At 40.1% G+C, this 25617-nt stretch overlaps 2 protein-coding genes and 1 pseudogene across 3 annotated transcripts; all 3 read right to left on the reverse strand.

The window, feature by feature from the left end:
* Nucleotides 1-269: 269 nt before the first annotated feature.
* cluap1 (clusterin associated protein 1) lies at nt 270-5307 on the reverse strand. Of its 2 annotated transcripts, XM_030083091.1 has the most exons (14): nt 5149-5307; nt 4718-4774; nt 4531-4642; nt 4250-4334; nt 3972-4151; nt 3576-3671; nt 3341-3424; nt 3090-3223; nt 2691-2832; nt 2501-2573; nt 2304-2414; nt 1630-1679; nt 1164-1223; nt 270-518 (listed from the first exon to the last, which is right to left on the reverse strand). In XM_030083091.1, exons 2-14 carry the CDS (start codon nt 4737-4739, stop codon nt 345-347), a joined length of 1323 nt encoding a protein of 440 aa, XP_029938951.1. In that variant the 5' UTR covers nt 4740-4774; nt 5149-5307; the 3' UTR covers nt 270-344. The 2 variants fall into 2 exon arrangements, with proteins under 2 accessions (XP_029938951.1, XP_029938952.1); XM_030083092.1 differs by lacking the exon at nt 1164-1223.
* Nucleotides 5308-10917: 5610 nt separating this feature from the next.
* Nucleotides 10918-11342, reverse strand: LOC115382012 (intraflagellar transport protein 57 homolog pseudogene; annotated as a pseudogene).
* An 808-nt stretch (nt 11343-12150) lies between these two features.
* slc5a5 (solute carrier family 5 member 5) lies at nt 12151-25395 on the reverse strand. The gene is made up of 17 exons (XM_030083802.1): nt 25321-25395; nt 22974-23349; nt 22043-22108; nt 21787-21838; nt 21538-21605; nt 20985-21139; nt 20692-20832; nt 19094-19223; nt 18600-18688; nt 16941-17053; nt 16646-16716; nt 16201-16287; nt 14752-14954; nt 14478-14575; nt 13800-13885; nt 13442-13498; nt 12151-13185 (listed from the first exon to the last, which is right to left on the reverse strand). Exons 2-17 carry the CDS (start codon nt 23319-23321, stop codon nt 13054-13056), a joined length of 1896 nt encoding a protein of 631 aa, XP_029939662.1. The 5' UTR covers nt 23322-23349; nt 25321-25395; the 3' UTR covers nt 12151-13053.
* Between the last annotated feature and the right edge of the window lie 222 nt (nt 25396-25617).

The following is a 25617-nucleotide window of genomic DNA, read 5'->3' on the forward strand; positions in this document are numbered from 1 at the left end:
GCATGTTTTTGGACCGTGTGAGGATACAGGAGTACCCAGAGGAAAAACACCCAAAGTGCAAAATGTATTATCACATAGACTATCTGTATAATGAACCTTCACTCACTGTAAGCACTGGCTGCTGTTTTACATTGTAAATTTGTTATATTCCATCTGATGTCACTTTAAATCCATTTACAGTGATCTGTGACACACTACAAAAACAGCAAATGAGTCAAGGAACAGATACTTTAAAAATGTTCATGTTTTATTACTTTAAACACTTAACATATACACATATATAGCAATGACACAGTCTGAGCGACAACAATAACTGTAAAGTAAAACAAATATTATGACTGGCTTCAGAAGTCATTGTCACTTTCCTCCAGCAGAGGGGGTCTCATTCCTCCTCTCGAGGAACGATTACCCCTGGACACTGGGCCCTCCAAACTGTCCTCCTCCAAATCTTTGCTCTCCTCTTCGCCTTCCTCGTCTTCTTCATCATCCTCATCCACATCTATCTCACTGTCTTCAGACTAAAACAGCAGTGGAAGAGAGCCGGGACATGAAAGCACAACAACAATCACAAAGACAAAGACAACAAATTAGAATTTTTTCCAAGAAAACAAACTAACAACAGAAACAATGGGAATTTAAACATTTAACTCAAACCAAACACAAAATCTAAAGCTAAAGTTTCCTAACTATTTAATCTGACAGAAACATTTATTTACTAAATAAGGTCTTTCTGCAGTAAAAACATGGACTTCACAAGTCATTTCACAAGGATTTACAGTACTACATAATGCCCAGAAGGACATACAGAAGGTGCTTCTCTTAAAGGAAAAATCCACTCTAAACTCAAAAAGATGCACATTTTGAGATGCATCAGTATAAAAACAAAAAACAAAAAACAAATAAGCCAGATTTTTTTCACTCTAAGGACACTATTTCTGTTGTAAAATACAATTTATCATGTATGTGTTCCTTGGGTACATTTTAAAATAGCTGTGCATCAATAAAACATACTATAACCTAATAATAGTGATAAAGATCAGTAGGGATTTATCATGAGGTTTGACTCCATTTTCAGCTAATAGAACCATGGATGTTTCCTTTAAATACAGAAAGAGAAGGAACAGAGAGTAGACTACATTCCTACTTCCTGGTCCTGCACAAACCTTTCCTTTCCGCTGTTTTTTGGCTGGAGGGATTGACTTTCTGGAAACAGCTAACAAGGCCTTATGAAATGCAAGTCAGTAACAGAAAAGAAAACATATAGTCATGTTGGATAACCATAGGGTGAGAAACTGATGAGACGTGGCATATAGAGCACTTTTAGTGACTGCTATCTAACAGGGGTGGGCATTCCTGGTCCTGGACGGCCACAGTCCTGAATGTTTTCAATGTTCCCCTGCTCTAACACACCTGAATGTAATGAATGTATCAAAAAGAAGCTCTGCAGAAAGCTTGATGACAAGTCAATCATTACTATCAGTTATGTGTTGAAGTGAGGACACAATGAAATCGGACAGGAATGCGGCCCTCAGCGACCACAGGTGCTCATCTCTGAGTCTAGAGCCACTGCGAAAGAATTAATCAGAAGAGACAGGAAGAAAGGAGAACAAATGAAGTGGCTTTACCAACCTCATCAGTGTCACCACCGTGCATGGTGCCGATGAAGTGTGCTCCTCTACCTGTGACAAAAACGTATTGCTGGGTTTAAATAAACAAGGGTCATTTCTTATGAGAAATAACTGGAGATAAAAAAAAAAAAAAACAGAGCTATAAAGACACTCCCACTCCATGAACTGATATCCTCACTTTGTTGTATAAATTTAAGATAGGGAGGTGGAGGTTGATGTAAACAGTGTAATAATAGTACCAGCCCTTAAGCATCAGTTTGTGTCCAGTAGGAAAAAGAAAATATCTGACAGTAGACCAGGTCAGGTTGTTTTAGAGCAGTGGTTGTAAAACTTTTTAAAATGTGTACTAGTTGAGAAAATATTGACATATTGAATGTTGAGCCTTCTACCTTCAAGGCCGACCTGAACATACAGAAGCAAAGTCTTACCTGTTAGCTATGAACTATCATAATACTAACACTAAAATCAAATTCACGGTTTATTTTATTTTTTTTACAAGTTTTTTACAATGTTGATCATTTTATATCTACATTTATGACTCACCTCCATGAACCACTGGTAGTATTTCTACCAGTTTTAGAATTATGGTTTAAAAGGTTTGTGCATCGTTTCTGGAAACAGATGAGGGTGCCACCATTAAGCATGAAGATAATAAGCAATCCTTCACATGCATACCTGCCATGATGCCGTTGCGTGTTGGCCGTGGCTTTGAGGGCCGCCACTCTTCCATGTCGCTATCTGAACCTTCATCTTCAAGAACTTCCATATCAGAGTCTTCATCTTTTACTGTAGAAAATATATTGCATAAATTCAATAAGGAAACCACAAAAAAATACTGAGATGTGATATTATAGTTCGCATCTTTGTCTCACAGGAGCTTTTCATCAGATCCCGCTCCTCCTCCCTCAATTTCTGTTGCATTATCCTCATAGTGTTTTCAGCTTCCTGCAAGAGAAACCCTTTTTGTAAAATGCTGCATCCATGTAAATACACGGAGAATCTCACAAGAAGCGGTTTATTAAAACAAGTGAGAATCACTGATTTACATCTACACATACACACCTCAAACCTCTCTTGTTCCAGTCTGTGGTATTCATCCAGTTGAGACTCCAGGAAGGTCAAGTTTCTGAATTTTTCCACATATGTGTCATACTGCTTCTGCAAATCTTCCTCAATCTTCTCATATTCATCCATGAATGCTGGCCTTTGACAATAAGGAAAGAAAAACAAATCTTCTTTTTTTGTAAGGGTACAATGAGAGGAGCATATATACCAATATATGTATATGTACTGCAGTATGTTTGAAAAAAGAAAAAGTTGTGAAGTTGGTGAAATCTTAACTTTGAATCACACACAATTAGTCCAATAATAATTTGAAGCTACTTTGTTCACTTTTAAGTTTTGTTTTAATTGTCCCGTTGGAAAAAGCAGTAATAACTGTTAAGCTATTGTGCTACTGACCTTACACTCTGCAGTGTCTGCAGTCTCTTCTGATTCCTCTCCAGCTCCTGCTTTTTCTTTTCTATCTTGGCATCCAGACTGGTCTCATCAGAAGCAACATTATTCAGCATGTCCTTTGTTTTTTCCACATTTTCCTTGAACACAAAAGCATAGCATGTGAATCAGTGCAACAGTAGCTACCATTTACAAATAGGCCCTGTGTGAACTCAAGAAAAATGTGAACACAAAGGTAACCTTTGGTTCATACTGACCAGAACTTCCTTGATGGCAGCTCTCAGGGCCTTTTCGGTCTCATTGATTTCCAGAGGTCTGGCAATGGCTGCAGTTCTAATTTCCTGAGAATGACAAAGAAATACAGGCAGTGTCAAACATTGACGCAACTTCAAAGACAGTGCAATACAATCCTGCAACTGCAATTCCACAGTAACGTGGAATGTGTGCTCTGTATTTCTCTAAATCATAAATTTGTATGTTAGCACATCTCACCCTTAGCTCCACCTCTTTTCCCAGTAAATCAAACAGACAGGCTCCTTTTGATGTGACCTCGGACGCCAGTTGCCGAGCTGCTTTAAGATCTGCAATCTAAAGAGAAGACAAAGTAAGACTGAATCAATTTTCTCTTCAAGAACAGAATTTACACAAATGGAAAAAACAAACTTCAGGATTTTAGTCCCATTCCATATGGAATGTTAGGTCAGACATGCTGTGCTGATCCCTCAAACACAACCTGAATATGATATACTCTCATGTCCAAAAACCGTATCAGTCCAACAATGTACTTGTGCTTTGCCAGAATTCAAACCTCACACCGCAAGTTTTGAAGCGAATGAGGTGTAGAAATATGCAAATACATTTTCAAATAAAGCATCAGTTGTGCTTTACCCGTGAGCCGAGGTCAAATTTGAACTTGCTGCTGTCCTCCTCAACCTTGTCTTCCAAAGCCAGCTGCTTGGTTTTCATTGCATTGTAAAGCACAGCAGTGATTTTCAACATTTCTTTCACAGCGTAGCCATCAGCCTGATAGAGACGCTTAGTGTTAAGTTTGATGTGAGCCTTTGTTGCCTGCAGGAAAATTAGAAGGATTAGGAAATGACCAACAGCAAGAAGAAACAACCGATAAAGGAAAACAAAATTCTGATAAATGAAAAATGAGTTGTCACCATGAACTGGACCACAGCCTTGATGAAAAATATTCTGTCTGATTCTGTCTCCACATCAGTGGGAATATCTGTGTGAGGTTCATATCTACACAGGGCGAGAGTGGAACAGGGAAAAACAGTTACCAACAAGAATTATACATCTGTATTTCTTGCTTTACATATGGCTTAGCTGAGTAGAAAAATACTTATAAAGAAGTTACAGGAAATAATAGATGGCATACTGTGATCTGATGACAAGCATCCAAACAAACGTAACAAAGCACATGTAAAATCAAACATACCTTTTTACAAGCCATATGAGGATTTCTGCCACCAGAGAGAAGTTAGGTGTTCTGAAATTCTCCATGGATATCAAGCGAGGATATCCTAAACCCCTCATCATTTCTGTAAAATCTGGAAAAACACAGGACAACTGCGTTTTACAACTACACTGCAGTCAGGAGGGGACAGGAAGCAAGCATCACTTACTTCTTAGATCCCTGTAGGACATGGTAATCTCTGTTCACGTATAACGTGGCCTGGTTTCTATTTTAGAAGAAGAGTAAAGAAGTTGTTTAGTGAAAAATAAACTTAACATTAATGCATTACAGAAATGACAAGCAACACATCGCAATTGGTAAAAACATACTTGCGAACGGACTTCCAATAACTTATCACACTAGGATTATAAAATCCAGTGATTCATTTATATGTTCCACCGGCTAAACTGGTTTCCAACTAATTTAGATGTCACTGTTGTGCAATGAAACGCAGCGCGTGAACGAAGCCTGGGTGCTAGCTTGTTGCTATGTGGACTCTCGGGAATGGTTCGGCCGTGGCTAACAGCGTGTTAGCTTGCTGAAACACAGCTGTAACCAAATGTAACACGGCGTATACAGAGAGAGAGAGGGGAGAGTTACCTGCTGCGTCTATCCAAGCTGCTTTCTAATCTCAGTTTGGTCGTCTTTCTTCGAAGCCTGCTGGCATCTCCGTTGCCATGGACCGTCTCTGATAGTTCTTGTCTACGGAAGCCCGACGAGGTCAAAATCCACTTAAGACAAAATGATGAAAATATTGAGATTTCTTTAGTCATGTCAGTGTTCACACTCAACAGTCCGTTTTAGTCTTCACTCGCGGTAAGATTAAATAAATAAATAAATGAATAAATAAATAAAGCATGTCTTTATTTGAAATGGTCCTTTTGCCCTGTGTTTGAATGGAGATCTAAGAATACATTTGCCCTGCCTTCTCTTTGGACCAGGCGATTTTAGTTGTGGGAGGACACACAGCCCAATTTCATCTTGAGTTGGTCTGACTGGTGTGATGATAACCTTTAAATTCAAACTTTCAAATTATTCTTTAAAGGCGCCGAGTATACATGATGAAAATGTCTATAATTTGCCTTGTGAAGTTTGAGTTTAGGTCAGGGTCTCTCTGAACTCTGCATGTTCTACCTATGCTTGCACAAGTTTTGCATTTTCCTGATTTCCACCCACAAACTAATATCCTGTGTATGTTTCGTTCTAAACTGAATACTGAGTATGAATGTCAGTGTAGGCTCTACATTTTTTTTTTTTTTTTTTTTTTTTTTTTGCATGTTCTTCCTGTGCATGCATTGATTTTTTTTTTCCTGGTGCTGTGTGGTCCTGATAGATAGATAGATAGATAGATAGATAGATAGATAGATAGATAGATAGATAGATAGATAGATAGATAGATAGATAGATAGATAGATAGAGCTGTTCAGTTCCTGGGTCAGGAAGTTTTCAGAAGTGCGGTTCTTGCAGCGGCCGCGGGGAGGCGCCACCTCTCAGGCAGCGCTGCCGGTCTTCATATCCACGGGCTGCACTCTTGACGCAGAGCGCCATGGAGCAAACTGGCGAGCCCCCTCACAACAATAACAACCCGGCCGGCAATGAGCCTCCCGCCTGCGGCCTGCTCAGCAAACGCCTGAAGGAGCTGGAGAATGCCGCCCTGCAGACCAATTTAATCTCACGAATGGAGACGGAATCCGGGGCGGACGCCGCGGGCTGGACGGAGCAGCAGTCCGGGGAAGGAGAGCAGTCGAACGGCTTGCCCTTGAACCAGCAGTCGGCCGCTCCGCAGCTCGGCGAGGACCCGGAGGAGGAGGAAGTGGAGCCGGGTACGAATCAGGCCAAAGAGCGCGTCGAGGAGGAGAGGACGCTGACGGACCATTTAAACAAACGACTGCTTTCGTCGTTCCTGGAAAAACTCAATGAACGAGACCTGGCGCTCGCCGGGGTCCAGCGGCTGGACTGTGCTGTAGCCGACGAGGACTCGAACAGGGCCGCGGATGAGTGGTGAAGCAGCGGGCACCGTGGAGGCGGCTGCGGGGGGATTCAGGAACAACATGCACAACTCCTCACCATCAAAGACTGACCTGCAGTGTGGCTTACACCTTCATCTTCAGAGACTGAGTGTCTGGAAATATTACGCTTACTTTTATATCTGATGAACGGATGAAACATGTAAGAAAAGGCAATAAAGGACCCATGTGATGACATGCTTTTGTAATGTTTGTTACCATGTGGCAGCCACGATTGAAACAACCGTGTGGCTTCATTTATGTTTTGAGGTGAGAGTTTATCATCAGTATAAAAAGCCCAGCTTATGATTTGTTCACTCTGTGTGTAAAATAGGTGGTTAAAATGCAGTATAGTACCCAGCCAGCCTACATAATTTAGTGAAAGTACCAATTAAGTGGTTTAACAACACACCAGTAAAAAAAATAACATATTGTGCTAGACTGTGGCTAGATTGTTTATATCTCCACAACTGGAATTGCACGCCCTTTCCTTTTACAAATACGTTACATTATGTTTAGAATATAAATATGAAGACGGACTTTAAACTATGAAATGGACAGGTTACAGGTTAGCGTTGACAGGGATTCAAATAGCTTCTATGTGGAGTCTGCATGTTCTCCCCATGTATGTGGGTTTCCTGCGTGAGGATAATTGATTACCCCCTGTGTGTGGTCGTCCCTCCCTGTGATGGACAGGCGACTTGCCCAGGGTGTGTCCTCCCCACAGTCAGCTGGGATTGGTTCATGACCCTGAACAGGATCAAGCAGTAAAGTTGAGGCATGGATAGACAGAGTAAACCAGAAGTGTAATGAGTAAGACAATTGTCAGGATTCAAAGCAGAATTATCAATGGTTTTACTGGAAACTCCTCCTGGTGACACCCATCATGAAGTTGATGTGAAGGCCTGGACATTGTTACACTGAGTTTTTTGGCAAAATGTTATTGTTGTACTATATTTCTAGAGAGAAATTTTGGTAACACTTAATGAAAATAACCCACGCGCGCGAGCACACACACACACACACACACACACACACACACACACACACACACACACACACACACGTTTATCTAAAGTGAAAAGTAGTTATAAGAATAAAGACTCCATGTATCTTTAATTTGATTATGTACAGTAATAAGTTACAATTTCTTCATTATGAACGTCAAGTGTCTGCTTAGCCTGCTGCCCCCTTGACCTGGTCCCAGATAGGCAGAAAATCGATGGATGGATGGATGGATGGATGGATGGATGGATGGATGGGATTTAAACAATGTGGGAAAAAAGTTAAAATGTGATAGTTTGTAAGGGTAGAATTCTTGTTTAACAGTGCCTTGAAATCTAATTATTTTTGGATGTTTTACATTTCAAGGTTAAGTTTCTAGTATAGTTTAAAATTTAAAATTTTTTTTTTTCCAGTTGATGTTGTTAGTCTTTTATGACATTCTCTTGAACAACTGGTGTTTTTGCTTTTCAAAATAAAAGTAAAAGATTATTGGTCATCCCAGTGAGGTCCAGTCCAAATCTTCTGAAGTAAGTTGCCCTTTTCAAGTAGGGGAGCTGCAGTTCAAACCTTGTGAGAGTGGGGAACACTTGTCAAACAGCAATTTTGTATCGTGGAGCAACATACAGTGAATTGTCTGTCAGTCCAGGCGGAACTAGAAATGACGACTCATCTGATGCAGTCACCTCAAAGGTCACACTGGACCTTCTGGAGTCCCAGGTTCGGCCCATGGACTGTGTTTAACAGCTGAGCACAATGTTGAGCTCCAATTATTCCCCCTTATACATCACCCAGCCCTAACCTGAAATGAAACAATACAAACTCCGAGCTTGGTGAGGACAGGAGCAGGGAGAGCTCAAACATGCAGGACTGGTGCTCTACAGGAACAAGACTGGTGACCCCTGCTCCAGACCAACCACTCACATAACTCTGGAAGACATAATCTCACTTCTTCCACTTTGTATTCAGTCTGGAGTACTGCAGTTTGTCAGAGATCAGTTGTTATTCTGTGGCCTCAGCTCTGAAGTCCAACACCTCTCTCCTCAAATGTCTGAATTTGAGTTCTGACCATCTGCACTTGAGCAGCTGTGTGAATTTCTGCAGAGTCCACTCTGTCATCTGCAGACTCTGAGGTCAGTTGACTGTTTCTGTTGTAGAACTAAAAACGTTTGTCAGCAGCTACGATCTGAGACGCTGATCCTGCAGTGAGAGAGTGGACTGAGCTCAGCAGCTTGTTACTGATGTGTGATGAACATCCAGAGCAACAGAACAGCTCATTGATCAGGAACTGCTCATTTATTCTGCTGCTTTCTGTCTTTATTCAAGTTGGTAAACTGCAAGCTATCAAAGATCTGCTCCTCTTCTCAGGTCTCAACTCTGATGTTCAACACCGCCCTCCAGTGCATGATCGCTGATTAATTGAATAGGGTGGATTCTGAGAGGTCATTCATCAGTGTGCTGCTAGTTAAGAAATAATCTATTCTAGAGTAGGAATGGTGATCTGAAGAGAAGAATGTGTATTCTCTTGCAGTGGGGTGGTGAGAGCGCCAGGCATCGCAAAGACCAAAACCCTTTCATGTATTGTTTCACAGTTTCCGAGGCTTCCTGTGGTACTGAGCCTGTCCATTCATTGTCACACACCATGCTGAAGTCCCCTCCTATAATCCATGTGTGATCTGAGTGACCATCCAGTGAGGACAGGAGGGAGTGAATAAAGGAGGGCTCATCAACATTTGGTCCATCTATGTTAGCAATGCAGAATTTAATGTTTTGGAGGGACAATGTGACAATTATAAATCTGCCTTATGGATCTGCAATTGAATTATCAGTAGAAAAGCTTAACGTTCTACTGATAAGAGCTGCTACTCCTCTTTGCCTGGAGTTGTAACAGGTTGAGTACACATGTGGAAACTGTGTTGATGGAAGAAGATCTATTGATGAATTTGATAAATGAGTTTCCTGTAATAAGACAATGTCTGCCAGTAAATCCTGCAACCAATGGGTAAATTTCAGTCTCTTTTCCCTTGTACCAGTCCCATGCACATTCCAGGAAACAAAGTTTGGTGTTCATGACTGTTAAAATGAGTGTTCCATGCATGTCACCAAACCTGGTGTCTAAATGGAGCCCACTTATTTGCGAGCACGCATACATACCAGCTGAGTGTGTGTGAATCTGTCCATTAAAATGCTTGGAGTGTACGTGTGACTGTGCAGTGTTGATGTGTGTCAGCAGACTGATACTCCAGTGTCTGAGTGCTCCGCAGTTGGAGTTACTACAGTAACATTTGCAGTAATTGGTGAGACAGAAGAAGAGTGAAAAGTGAAAAGAGTGACAGTGAAAAAAAACCCCAAATACTTTGGAAAACATATCAGCTGTGAGCAGTGCAATGGAGATAGACAGTGACTGACTGTACATTATGGTGGTTTTATGTATTAATATTGTGTGGAGACATTATGGGAGGGTGCAGGGCACAGCAGCTGAGATCAGTAGAGCCATGGAGTGATGCTCTGGGCTTGGTACAGCTGGCCATTGATCAATAACTTTTCCACCATGATGAGAGCACAGGAGCACTCGCAGTTTGATTTCTTCCTGATGGGGAACAGGACTTTGTGCCGATTCAGGATCTCTTCAGGAAACTGGCCGTTGATGCCAGAGTTAGTTCTCTTCAGCTCCTGGCCAGGGGGGGACCAGCAACCTGCTCCTTCTGTTTAAAGTTCACAAGCTTGGCTATGATGGATGTTGGTCACCGAGTGTTTTACCACCCAGATGGTGTACTCTGTGGAAGGAAATTTTTGTTTTTTTTTTTATCAAGAGCTTCAGGTGAGTTTTGATGAAACTTATCACAGTTGTCTCAGGGTCTTTCTCCATCTGATCTGGGATTCCATAGAAAACTATGTTGTCCCTCATGCTCCTGGCCTGGAGATCGATATCTTTCATCTTCTTATTTTCCTCAGGTCATCCCCTCAGTGAGAGATTTTACCAACCCTCTGAAGCTGGAATTCTCCACTGACAGCATTTCAACCTGCTGCTGGCTGAAATTCCAGGGACTCGCGTATGGCCTGGAATTCCTTTTGGAGGACTACCAGCAGGCTCAGACAGGCATCAAAGCTTAATAGTTTTCTTATCTATGGAGATAAGAAAGTCTGTCATTCGCAGGTGGAGAGATGGCACCAGGTGATTCCTTCCTGGTTTTCAGAACCGCGTTAGCGAAAATAGTACAGTTAAATGAATGAATGAATCTTTGAACGCACTTAGTTTGAATCTATCGTCTCACAGTAAGTAAGTCACTTACCACTTGCCCTTCTGTCAGGTGAGTATCTGATGCAGCAAGCCTGCAAGGAATGAATATGTCCATGTCCACTAAACAAAGTGTCCGGTGGCAGGCTCGGGGGTGTTGGTGGTCTACGTGTCGCGGGTCATGTTGGACTTCTCATTGAGCTTGGCCTGCAGCAGTGTCCTGCAGTCTCCTGCTTCAGCTTGGTCAGACGCTGCTTGATCTTCTCCACTGGAGCTCCATCAGACCTGCTGCTGCCCTTCTCCTCCATCTCCTGCTTCACTTCATCCAGCTCCTCACGCATCTCAGCCAGGACTGCGGTTTTCTCTGTTAATCTTGCACTGGCCTGCTGCTAGCACTCCTTCACCTCGCTCAGTTTGGCTTGAGCACTGCGGCACTCCTGGATCAGATGCTCCAGCTGGTCATTGATGTACTTTTCTCTACTGCTCACTTTATGCAGAGTCTTCCCTGCATCCTCCGGCAGCTCGTCCAGGTAGCTCTTGATCCTCATCTATGTGCTGATGAGTCTGGTCCATGTGCCTCAGCCAGACATTCCAGCACAAAGCAGATGTATTCACCAGAGGCAGACTTCAGTTTGGAGGGTGGAAAGCCCACCTTCACACCAAAAGATCTGAGTTCCACCAGGGTGTTGGAGACGGTGGCGTTGGACTTGTCATACTCCTGAGAATCAGTGAAAGGCTTCCTGGCTAAAATGATGAGGCATGTTCCGAGGACGGTGAACGTGTAGAACTGCTCGCCTGTGTTAGATGTGAGATACGGGCTGTAGACGAAGTAATAGCTGGACAGGTTATGTTGTGTTTAGCCAGAACTTCCTTATAATTAAGGAGCATCAACTTGTCTAGCAGACTCCCTATCACCACAAGAACATGATAAACTGCTCCTGGACCACGGCCGTCCTCGTCTCTTGCCTGCCATTGAGTTTAGTCGTACTGTGGGACCGCAAAATGAAGAATTTAAAAGAAAGAGAGAGCTTCTTGGTTCCTTTAGTCCGATTTAATGAGAGCTAACCCAGTTAAGTGGCTATCATTAGCTGCAAATTTCTGACAGAAGAAAAAACAAAACAATTATCTTGAAGCTGTCTTGAAACTCTCCTGAACTTCCAAACCCTTAAAAATAGTACAAACCTTAAGCTGAACAGCAGATGGCAGCAATTCCCTTTAATCTTTTACACTGTTAGTATAGCCACATTCTGCAGTGCACATGAGCAATAAGTGCAAGTCCCAATGTCAGGAAAAGAAATTGTTTTGTGAAATATATTTTATTTGTTATCAGAAAAATGCTTGTATTTTAGTGTGTTCTTTTTTTTTTTTTTTTTTTTTTTTTTTTAAATCACATGATATGCTTAAACCACTGGATGTTGTACTGGAATATGATCATTAGTCAAAGCCCATCCACTGAACAGTGGAAACTCTACCTGCAACTGAAACAATGGGATATAATGGTAACCGTCAAACTGCAGCATACAACAATTAAATACAAGCCATAATGTGCTGTAAGCTACCTATACCTTCACACGAAGCACAGCTGCAAAACTACAGGACATACAGAATCTGTCACCTTTCCTTCACACAGATTCACTGTTCTGCCAAAGCCCATTCTGATTACTTGCACAAATGAAATAAAACTATGTGATCTGTGACGTTTATGTGTAGTGTCAGCTGTATTTAGAATGATAATACAATAACTTCAACCGATTTCTGGTAGCTTTGCTATGCTTTCTGTAGTACGTTTATAGTAAGCGAATATCTGCAACTCAAAGATAACTTGTTTATAAATACACAATTCCACCCTGACTACACAGTGGAGAATGACTAAACTGTTGAATTCCTGGTAGTGCAGATTCAAAGCCAAACTATGTTTGTTCATCATCGGTTCTACACCTGATGCTTTCTGAAGTGCAGGTGTGCCTTTGTACAGATACGGAACATACCAGAATGAATATTCTGGCGAGAAATGCTTTTATACCTTCTGAAGATAGTACATTATCTTTCTATAGACACTTGTCACAATAATAAAGACTCAATTGTATCTGTAGAGCTATCCTAAAAATTACAAAGACTAAAACATAAGGCGCTACAGTATTGCACTAAAGAAAAAAGTCCAGACACCCCCCACCCCCCCAAAAAAAACAAAACAAAACAAAAAAAAAACAATAATTGTGACAGAAGAGTAAATGCCATGTTGCTATTTGGGATACCTCTCTAAATCAATGCTTTATCTGTGCGTAGTGATTTAATCTTTCCAACGTCTGTTTGTTCTTCTTTTTCATTCATGTCATCTCTTGGAAGACTCTTCAAAGGGACAGTCTGCCGTTTATCTGCCACCTTCTCTCCCTGCAAAATTAACAAAAATCTCGGGTCAAAACAGAACTAAAAAACAACAAAACAACAACAACAACACCTTACAGTTACAGGGAAAATTAAGACAAGTGTAAATTACCCATTTGTTTATTGGGAAAACACAACATCATTCAAAACCCTACACATTATAATCTAATATTTGTCAGTTTGGTAATTTGCATACGATAGTATGTTGCATTGAAAAGCAACAAATCAGTTTCTTATCAAAGTTATTGCTGTTGATTCTCACAGTTGCTTGCAGTGTACTGAGACGAATGAAGGGAAACACTCTGGACAAAGCACCAGTCTGAAAACAAACAGAAAGTGTAAATAATGCCCATGCAATGTATTTGTAACTGTGAGCAGGCTACACCTGTATTGTGAAAAAAAAGGCAGAGGGGGCTTTTGACACACTTGGCTTATTCTTGGCTCTCAGTCGCTTTTCCTATCGCTCTCCTTTAGCTCCTCCCCCTCCCTAGTGCCTCTGCATGTCTCTCAACACAATTGATACGATCATCACAACATCATGAATCATTGGCTGATATGTAGTTTTCTTCTAAAGGAATAAAGTTACGTGGCTAAAAGAGGTGAGAGTGCATGATACTTACTCCATGTTCTGAAGGTTCCCCCGCTTTAAATGTGTTCAGATCCCACCACAACAAACCTTTTTTGATATCAGTCCTCTTCGTTGGTCCTGCATTAACACAAAAATAGCACAAAGGGGTCAATAGACAAAATAACATCCATGAAAATGAAACAATGGACTTTCAAAGAATAGGAAAACATTTTCTTTCATGGAAAACAAAAGACAAAACAGTGTTGTGTGCCTTATTCTAAACACACACACACACACACACACACACACACACACACACACACACACACACACACACACACACACACACACTACAACGCAAACAAAAAACCAAATGGAAAGCCACTGTTAAATACCAGTTTAGTGAAAACCGTCCAAAATGACAACATCAGAAACAGGCAGGGTGAAAGGACTGATCCAGTTCCCCCTAGCCAAATCTGCTGTTGTCAGATGGAAAAATTTATGCCGGTGTTACAATCAGATATTTTTTCAGTTTAAACATTCAGAGCAGTAACAGACCTGATCAAGTTAACTGATCAGTAGGTCCATTTGAGTGGTTCAGGAAGAATAATAATCACAGCACCGAGCTTTTTGATTTTGTTATAAGTAGAAAGAGTCAAAATAACAATGGAGTTACCAGTGGTCTTCCTTCACTTGAGCACTTTATAAGATCATGAAATTATTGCTTTACCTGTTATGTAGCTCATAATCACTCCGACTATTACAACAGAGCTGGTTGCCACTGCACCGAAGTAGAGATAGGACATCGAGTAGAAGCTATGCAAGCCCCTTGACGAAGGAAAAAAAGAGTTAAAACTTTGCACACTGAGAAAGTGAAGTTCTTGCAGAATCGCAAACAGAAGAAACCAAACTACGAAATTCACCATACAGAAGTAATCACAGTAAAATCAAATACAAAATGCATATATTTTTTCTGACTTCTATATACTTTTATGCTCACTGACCACTCATTGTCTGGGTGGAGTTTGGTGGAGATGGAGTGCAGGTCCTGGCTCGGCCTGCTGTTCCCGGAGATGTTAGTGGAGCCACAGTCTTCTGTGAAGCTGGGGAGGACTCCCATGGTTTTCTCACTGGGTGGATAAAGAGTCGATCCTATAGCAAGCCACAGAGAAACACAGAAGCCCACGAAGAGGCCTGAAAATGCCCCCTGAAAGACAGTAAAAGACATTTTTTTGTCATTGTTCAGTTATGCATGTCAAATTGTAGAATAAACACTGAGTTGTCTAAAAATTTGTGATAACAATTGTTAAGAGATAGTTTTCTTTTTTGATGTCTCTTTTTAAATCAACTTTCCCTTTGTTATGACTCAGCCGACTCTTCCAGTGCAGTGAAAATGGGTCTTCTAAACTACTAATTGTCTCAATCATTGCCACTGATGCAGGTATTGTGTTATAAGACCAAATTGAAAATGGGAGAAAATGTTTGGCTGTTTATCATTTTCATGATTTTTTTCAATAATTAAGGTGCGGCCAAGCAGAGATTTTCACTTTTGCCACCAAAATGTCTTGGTACAAGTGACCAAACCAGCAACTTCTTGGGATGCTGTTTTTCACTTGAGAAGGTGCATAAATTAAGTAACAGCTGCTTGTAATAAGTAAGGTTATAAGTCAGCAAAGTCTTTGATCAAAACATTCAAGACAAAATCTAAAAGTGACATTTAAATTCTCACAATATTTTTGGCATTTTTGGCTTAGGTTTACCTAAGCAAGATGGCGATTTGACCCATTTAAGATGGCGATTTGAAACCCAGCACAGCCAATCCTGTCCTGTTTTCTCTGACATCACGCCCTTACGCAAGTTAAGCCCCTCCCACAAGAACGTGCGACGTACGCCCCTCGACCAGTCATGGTTAGAGCCTCATGGGCTCTTCTGATTGGTCAAAGATACCTGGAGCTGTTGAGATTCCTTTTCAGCTCAGAACAGAGACAGATAGAAACGCTGCACCCTCGCGGTAGTGCAATTATGCTACACTCCTAAAGGATTATCAATGGATACTCTAACATTTAATCCAAAGAAAACACTGAAAAATTAGCATTGACTAGCAAAATCCTGCCTACAGCAACTTTAACACACATCAAACATGTTTCTAAAATTCTTTTGAAAATATCACCTCTCGTTGTGAAATATCTAAAAAGAGCGAGTTTCTCTCACAGTGTAAACTGAAGGATAAAGGGTCTTTATGAAACATTATGTGAAAATGGAGCTACTGTATTTTTTCAGGAGGTTAAAATGTAGATGAACTGAGCAAGTAATTTATATGTCTCATTACTGTCAATGGTTTTCTCAGTTGAAAAACAATGTACCCTGAATTTTTATTTGGATATTCTTGCACCTATCCGATGTTACTTTATAATTATGAATGATCACGGATCATTAAGTCATTTGTCACTCACCATTCTATTTGTCATTGGGACAAACATTCCCAAAATAAATACGCCCAGTATTGGACCGCTGACAACACCCATGACAGTGAATGATCCCTGAAGAAAAAGCACACATTATACACTGAAGCAGATAACCAAATTATTCTTTGCTCATTGTCAAATTTGTTGCTCAAATATCTGAAAAATTTCCTCTTGATTTTTTTTTTAGACATTTAAATTGAATTAAAATAGCAGCAAAGGAGAGTTATAGAAGTACTAACTCTTGTTGTGTATAACTGTTTTGTCATTATATTAAAGCATTGCATCAGACTTTAACATATTTTTAAATTTTCATGAGCTATTTGCAGATAGAGTACATATGCTACTTTCATTTATTTTGCACTTGGCTGCTGCGATATTACAGATGTGGATTTTTCAGGAGAGATAAGAAGTCGGAAGACTGTAGATGTTCTACCTGAAGAACTCCCCAGTCCAAGAAGGAAGACAGAGCAGCAACTGTGATGCAAGCAGCTCCATACAGAAATGCTAATAAAGAAAGGAGAAACATGCTAAATGTGAGCTCAACCTACAATCTTGGGCAAAGTCTATTATTTGAACAGCCGCTTGCATGAAATGTGCCACTGTAATCTTCCATGAACAGAAGGTGGAAAAATCTATCTTGATTTATATATATTTTGTTTGAAAAGGAAAAAATCACTTTTGAGGACTGACATTAATGGCAACTGCATATGCATCAAGAATGGACATACACAGTGATTTGGAAAGAAGGACCAGTTTCTTCTGTGGCATGCGGTGCAGGCGGGGCTGCAGCAGATCCTCCATTGTCACTGCAGCCATCGCATTGATACTTGTGGAAGCCGTGCTATCAAAAGAAACCGAGTTACCATAAATCCAATTAATTCAGAACACAACGTTGGAAAAAAAAGGCATAGCATTTATTTGTTTCTTTGTCTTGTGAGTTTCAGTGCTCCCCCCTGTGCAGGCATGGGTAGTCCAGTTTAATCCTTTTGGTTTAAAAACATACATGTGAATTTAACTGATGACCCTAAATTGACCTCCCAGTCACCATTAGAGAAAGCACCACTCTTAGCACTTTCAAGGGGAAGCTGAAAGCGTGGTTATTAGAAAATCAAACATGCAACCTGTAATGCAGTGCAGTTGCTGGGTCATCATCAGAGTTTCCTTTATTTTTCATTACATGTATACAAAATTACACATTTCTGTGAATGACTTTTCTGACCGTTTGGATATTATGATTTATCTTTTATTTGTTTTTTGTTTTTGCTGCATGTGCAACTGAGTATACAGGGCCTTGTGCAATATAAACTGGCACTTTAAACTGATGTGCACTTTAAGGTGTTGTGCAATCTTACCTGGCACTCATGCACTTTAGCACTTGACAGTTTATCCAGCAACTATGCACTTTCCTCCTGAAAATGAAACTATTATGGTCTTCCTACCAGTGGGTTAGCTCTCCACCCACAGTAAACCTGTACTGCAATTTATCTGTTTATATATTATGGTTTGTGTTTTTATTTTTTCTTTTGGTATTTTTTCACTGTCAATGTTTGTATTATATTAATACGTTGAGAAACGTTGTGTTGTCTTGCTATGTTTCTATGTAAATGGGACTACGGATGGAAATTAGCATCAAGCTGCAATCTCGCATGTTTACATGTTCAGTAATGTGCGCTGTCCCATATAAACAAAAAAAACAAAACTAAACTAAACAAAAAAAAATGCACAGAGGTGTGACTGTGAGTGTGTGTGTGTGTGTGTGTGTGTGTGTGTGTGTGTGTGTGTGTGTGTGTGTGTGTGTGTGTGTGTGTGTGTGTTCTTGTGTTTCTATCCTTGTCGGGGCCAAATGTCCCCACAAGGATAGCAAAACGTGGAACGACGTGCCTTGTGGGGACCTTTTTCCGGTCCTAAGTAGGAGAAACAGTGTTTTCTTGACCATGTTGTTGTTACTGAAAAAAGTAAAAGTGCAAAAACATTTCTTTAGGGTTAGGCTTTGTTGTGGTGTGGGTTAGGGTTAGGGTAAGGGTCAGGGTTAGGGGCTAGACATGAATGGGAGTCAATTGACGGTCCCCACAAGGATAGAAATACAAGACTCTGTGTGTGTGTGTGTGTGTGTGTGTGTGTGTGTGTGTGTGTGTGTGTGTGTGTGTGTGTGTGTGTGTGTGTGCGCGCCCTGCGATGTACTGGTGGACTGGTGGCCTGTCCAGGGTGAACACTGCCTTCACCATGGTTGGCTGGGATTGGCTTTCGTGCCCTTCGACCATGATCAGGATAACGCAGTGATGAAGAAGGATGGAACTTGTGTTGATAATAATAATGCCAATATCAAATGCCTTTTCTTTCTTGGTTTGCAGTAAAACTAAAACTAAAAGAAACTAAAACTGAAATACCTCAGAGTGCCACTGTATGCACAGGCGAGGAAAAGTCCTGGGAATCCTGGATGACTTCTGAATATGTCCAACACAAAGTATGGCATATACTTCACCGGACGAGCATGGAGGTGAAAATGGAAAGGTTAGTGTGTAGCCAGTTTGTTACACAGGCAGCTTTTTATCTTGTGAACCTGCACAATATGCTTAAAATTTTAGCTTTTTAAATTACAGCTACAGTAAAGTAACAGCGCCCTTGTGAGTTTACATCCAAACAAGTGTCCTACTTAAACAAAAAATTAAAAAAACATAGAAGAAGTTTAATACAAAAAACCCTTTTGGTCTAAATTCTGAAATGTATTGAAGAGGCAAAAAAATGTGACGTTAAGAGCGTGGCAGGCTCCAATTTAAGTAGCCTTCTATCTAAACCAGCAGGTTGGTAGTGTATATCTTCTACCAGTGAAATCATGCCTAAGCCGAGATTTAGTCACTATAAACTCAATCAACTGAATTACCAGATCAGGAGCCGTAATCTTCCCAGACTTCAGAGGGTCACAGCTGATGTAGTAGGCGAACATGACAATGCCACAGGTTCCTGCGCTGCTCACAATGAGGCAGAGACCCACTTGGTTGACAAACAGAGCCCTATTCAACAAAGTGTGATCAATAACCCAGTGATGGAACAACGCAGACATAGAAATGATCTGAGAAATGACAGGTTTCCGATTCAAACCATTTGGTGAAAAAGCTTTTGAACTTGTTAATAAATAAAGATTGATTAAAAATGGATTAAAAATAAAAAGCTTTTAGGTAATTCGAAAGAATAGCTACTGTTCAAAACAAGATAAAAGGTTTCAAGCTGAGACATGTTAGGGTGGGTCCCTTACCACTGTTATATACACAAACATTTGGAGAGCTGTAGAGCTGCTTTTCCCCTCTGTAACGGCCAGCTTTTGGTTTAGCACTGTAACTGTTCTGCATGATTGCAGTTTATCTCCGTTTTTTTTTGTTTTTGTTTTTGTTACTGCTTTGTTCCATTGTTCTTAGTATAGAAATCTGCTTCTGGCAGCAAGCGCAAACATCCGAATGTCAATTCTAAAGTATTTCTAGAAAAGAGCCATTATCAGAATGATTCACAAAGCAGGAATATCTGGACCACACCAATAATTTATTTATAAACTCTGGAATACTAAAACTCCCAGCCTTAGTAGAGTTCAAAACAGCTAAACTAATGTACAAACACACAACTGCCAGGTAATATACAGAAACTCCTTGCTGATAGAGAGGGGTCTTATGATTAAAGGGGAGCCTGAACTTCAAAATCGGAAGTGTTCGAAGAAACATTAAGAAGACATGAACCTCATTTAGCGCAGTGAGGGTTTTGAGCAAACTATGTCAAGATTGAGACAATGTTCAAGCATGAGACTGCTTAAAAAAAGACTCAGACTGATCATGATCAACAAGCACAGGGACGAAGACTTATGGTGAATTTATGTGTGTGTTTGTACAGGGCATTAGTGTGTACTTTGCATTGAACTTGGATCTTCTATTACTCTCTCTCTTTAATTAAAAAAAAGTTATTTGCTTCATCAGCACTCCGTAAGTGCTCACTCTAATTACAAATTATAGTTGTTTCCCATATTTGAATAAATTTCTCATCTTTGTAGGTGTTTGCGTGCATCTGGAACCATAGTTCTTACAAGTTCATCAGGATGAGGATGGTGGTTGGCATTGCAATAACAATGTCACCTTAAAACAAATAGTCTTCTGATGCTGTCTGATGTCTGTGTAAATATTGAAATTATATTCTGAACTGTCACTAATAAAAATAAAAATCCACCTGGTATACAAACTAAAGGAAAATAAGGGAAATGACCTTCCCACTTTGCTGTCCTCAGATCTCTATTTACTGTCATCAGCGGCTTAACGTCTTATGCATCGGATGCGATGGGCAGTTTGAAGATATCTTCATCATTACCCTTTCTCGTACAGTTTCACTTTAGGCTTTCAAAGAAATCCTCATAAATTGGGATTGCTTCACAGACGCTACAATAATATTATACTTTGAGTTCAACTCCTTGAATGCATGCTGACGTCTTGAAGCGTCACTCACCACTGGGCCTCCCTCTCTGTCCTGCAGGAGATGTAGCGCTGGACTTGAGCTTGGTTCACCCCGTACATGGACAGCCAGACCAATGTACCCCCGACTGAGAGGCTCCAGAAAGTGTAACGCTGCCGTGGGTCAACACTAAAACTAAATTAAGAACAACTACCGTCACATGTACAGCTTAATAATACAAGTTACATTTTAGTCAAGTTGTGGTAATGAAGAATGCAAGAATACAGCTTGATTTGTTCTCATTAGAGAGTGACATCCAAAAAGTCAAATGTTGAAAGTGCCTTTACTTATCAAAATTTACGCGTGAGCCATTGTTGGCGATCTCCAGTACCCGTGCAGGACCACCAACCAGAACTGTGCCGTGGATGAAAATGGCCACAAACCCTGACAGCATAACAAGGATCTGGAAAACGTCGGTCCATATCACAGCTTTCATGCCACCCTGCACACAGATGATGGACAAGACGCATTCGCACCGTAGCGGACGAGGAAACACCACAACACACTGTAGTATACAAGACTGTAAGTCACAATGCGTCTCTTACACCACGAGACGAGGTTAGTCATTGACCTTGCTGCTGCTTGCTGTGTGACCTTGACTGTGTGGAGATGCATTTTCTTTCTTTCTTCATATGTTCATTAAAGCAAAGATAAACAAAAATACCAGACTTTCATCAAAATGAGTAAAGGATACTTGCTTATAGCCACAGAATGAGACCCAGAATGAGACCCAGAAAATAATTACAAAGTTTTAATGGTGGAATAATCAATCCGTCAATCCCTCCTCCTCAAGCAGCTTTAAGCTCAATGCAAGTTCAATGAGCTCATGTGGATACTTACCAGTGTGGTGTACAAGGTGCAGATGATCCCAGTAGAAAACAGAGACACCCACATATTGAGCCCAGTAGCTGTAAAAACACAAGGAGAGTTTCACTTTAATATATCCAATTCTTAAACAGTTGATATATACATAATTTTTTTAAAAATGTGAGTGAGCTTTTACCAATATACCTGTAACTTTTGTTATTATTATTACTGTTATTATGAATGTTTTCCGTTTCCTATGCAGTCGGAGAGACTCTGTATTACCTTGGTTGAGGATTAATGCTGGCGCATAGATAACAATCCCCGTATAGAGCAGCTGAGGACAAACAAAAGCTGTCAACAGACTGTATGAAAATGATTTTAATCAAGTCTGTGCAATCTGGTTTCACAGCACATGCTGGCTGACGCTTGTATTTAAAATAGCAAAACATTTGCTGTTGTTTTTACACCATTTCAATCTACGTGGCGACTGGTCTTCAGCCAGAATGAATAATGGAGAACAGAATCATCCGTCCCTTACCGTTGCAATAAGAAACTGGACACTTCCCAACAGCTGCATGCCTCGGCCAAATCTCATCTTCAGATACTGTGACGGGCAGATGGCCAGAGTTATGACTCAGAGCATGTCTGCACACACCCCTCATCCATCTTCACCTCCAATATTTACAGTGTTTCATGATCCACAGGTGCATTTATATGATGTCTCAAGAGAATTCTGAGCATTTCTCTATTTGGGCTTGATTAAAAACAACTTTGGTATTCAATCTGTTTCAGCAAAGCTCATCTTGGATAGCTCTCCAGTGCTACAATCAATTCTTCATTGAATCGAATATCTTGTTTCTTCTACAATAAATGATCTCATGAGAGTATTCTACCACAGAACAACAGCAAAACTCACCATTTTCATAAATTTCACTGTAAAAAGTAGAGGACACGCATTTCAAAACCGCTTTTAAGGATTTACATGTTGTTTTTTTACAGTGTCTATTAGAGGAATCAGCTGGTGCATGTCAGAATATATATTCTTGGCCACTTCAGCTTTGCAAGTTTTTTTTTTTTTTTCATCTTTTTTTCATCTCGGTGTTCTACAAAGTAGCCAGAGGTGGCTATCAGGTTTGGTTTCTTTTATAAATGTTTATTATATAAGCCTGTATTCGCTTTGTCAACTTTAAATCACTTTGCACTGTGCACAACCCCTGCCACATTTATTGCAATGGCCGCTCTGAAAGTTCAATTAATGATTTGATGAGCAAAAACGCAAAAGTACCATAAAATAAAAATACAACAGCATAATAAAACATGAGAAATCTTTTTGCAAGTTGTCTACTGACATGATTGCTTGCTTTAAAATAATACAAAATATCTTTAGAAAAACTTTCCATCTGTAATTTTAGGCTATTTTTGCTCAGTCAATAAACAGACTGAGCCAGTAGTTGAAAGCTCATTATGACCTGATTAGTGCTGGTGATCCTCAGTCTATAGAACACAGGCAGGAAGAGGTAGGCCGTCAGCAGGGAGTTGATGCTCTGTCCGAGGCACATGTAGAGGAATTTAAAGCCATAGCGAAAAGCTTCTGCAGGAACACCCAAAACCTGGACTGCTGACATAAAACTGGCACAGAGCGACAGGCCCACAGGCACAGCCGGCAAGCTGCGACCCCCGGTGAAGAAATCCTCAGCAGTGGCATCCCTCGGCTTCTTCTTTAGTGCTTGGAAAAGTCCTATTGCCATCGAAATTAACAGCATGGCAGAAAAAACTGCATAGTCAGCCAAAACAAAGCCAGTTTGATCTTTCATCATTTGTATATGATCCAGACGTTTGGTGGATCTGTTAGAGGACAAGACAGTTTATTAGTAACCAAACAATGGACAGAATCTGGTGGACACACTTTTTGGGTTTTTAAATGAGTAAAAAAAAAAAAAAAATTATGGAAGAACTGTAAAGGGAAAGGAAAAAGAAGGGAAATGAGCTTGTTAAGAAAAAAAAAATCATAAAATTAATAAAAATGACTGAATTTTGTGATTGAGGTGTAGATCCAGATGACAGGGGACCACAATAAGAAACCGAATGGCAATTTATTGCATTTATATTAGCATGGCTGTCTTCTCTGTCATTGAAGTCATCTCGTCAGATTCTGTCTTTATACCTCCTTCACACCCACACACTGAGTAAACATGATCCATTTTTTTGACAATCGTTTCAGTCTCTAAAAGCTTTATACTGTGACTTATTGGCTACATCGTTGATTTTACATTGTCTTGATACCTGCTGACATTTTGGAGTGAGTTTGTACAATCTTAAACCATTACGCACTGCCGTCCACAGCGGCGAGGATTCGCAGACCTCGGCGGACTCAGTAGGTCAGAGTGAGAGGGGTATTAACCCCGTGTGAACTGTGACCCCTAAATACTAAATTCTTGCACTTTGTGTTATCTGAGACTAAAAAGAAATTGATGATTTGTCTCATGATTAAATTTATAAAACATGATGGAAGCAGAGGATAGTGGAAATGTTTGTTCAGGCTCAGACGGTAAAAGTCTGAATACTGCACTTTAACAGTGTAAGAGCTGATTAAATGTGTGGTTCCTCTGTTGACAAGTGGTGATACTCAGGAAGTCTTCACATTGTAACTTTTACGGTCCTCCACAGAAGAGGCATAAACACAGAGTGCCTGTTTAAATGCAAGAAATCCTCAGGGGCAAAGTGATTAACTGAAATAATAAACAGAGATGGAAACAAACTATCATAATAATAACACTCCACAGCCATACATAGAAGAATGACTAATTATTGTCACAACAAAAGTGATTAATCGAGGGAACAATTGGTATTTCTCTGTTTATTATGATTTTTTTCTCTTATCTACCTAGATAGCCAGGCTTCAGCTGGAAAGGTGCTGCTGTTAACTGAGTGTAATCAAGATAAGTAATTCAGCAAGAAGACCCCAGAACTAGTTAATGAATTTGCCAAAAGGACTCCATGGCAAAGGATTTTTTTTTTTTTTTTTAATGACTTGACCTTTTTCTTTTTTGCCAGACATACAATAATATAAAGTGAAAAGATAGAGCCTTACTTTTAAATTTTAAATTCTGGCAAAATAATAAAAAAAAAATGTCTATGACTACAAGGACATTCATTAACCCTTTATGGCACCAGTGACCATATATGATAACATTTCTCCTTGAGCCTTCAGAACTGATGGTGATAAATTAATGACAGACACTCCGCACCCCTGAACAGAAAGTTGTGCCACACATAAAGGCAGATACTGATTTTTGAGGGATTTCTGGAATCGGCTTTATGCTTCTCATAATAACAGAAACAAGGCATTGTTTTGTTTCTGGTGAAGCAACTCTTACTCCTGCTCAGTAAACCGGTGAACCTTATTGATTATGCAACCTCTAACATAAATTCAGTGGGAAAAAAATTGGGGGAGCAAAATAAGACAAACTCAAATTTTTCATTCTTTACCATTGTTGTTGAGATATTAAATTTTATATAATCTTTACGTTAAAGATCATAAAAATCAAGCCAATGAAAAGTAAAAAAGTCATAATCTCAAAATATGTCTGGAAACTCTTCATCAAAATGTATTTCAAATGGAGTCCTTTCATGTGTAGTCCCCTAAATTTCAAAACATGTCATTTATCAAAATACATTTTTGCAAAAAAAATCCAATTAAATATTGAGCTCGTTAAATCAATGTGTGCTATGGGGGAGTCAAGGTTTTTCAGGCAAAATGCATCAAATATTTCTTCAGGAAAAGGAAAAGCTAAAGAAAATTTTTCAAAAACTCACCACTGCTACTCAGTTCAGCTGCGGTGCTGCTTCCAGCCAGAGAGGAATGTGCAACAGCTCTAGGCGGCTGATTCGATCTGTGCATGTGTGTGTGTGTGTGTGTGTGTGTGTGTGTGTGTGTGTGTGTGTGTGTGTGTAGGTTGCTGTTTGAATAGCTAGTCACGCCTGACTTTTTTTTTTACTCATTGTTTTTGGCAGGAACTGAGGCTCATTGACCTGCTAAAGACTCAAACGTGTAAATTACCAAAATTGTGATGGATTTCATGGATTTAGGTGAACTTTCTGTTCAAAGTGGTT

Source organism: Salarias fasciatus, chromosome 23, assembly GCF_902148845.1.
Source record: "Salarias fasciatus chromosome 23, fSalaFa1.1, whole genome shotgun sequence".
Lineage (NCBI taxonomy): Eukaryota > Metazoa > Chordata > Actinopteri > Blenniiformes > Blenniidae > Salarias > Salarias fasciatus.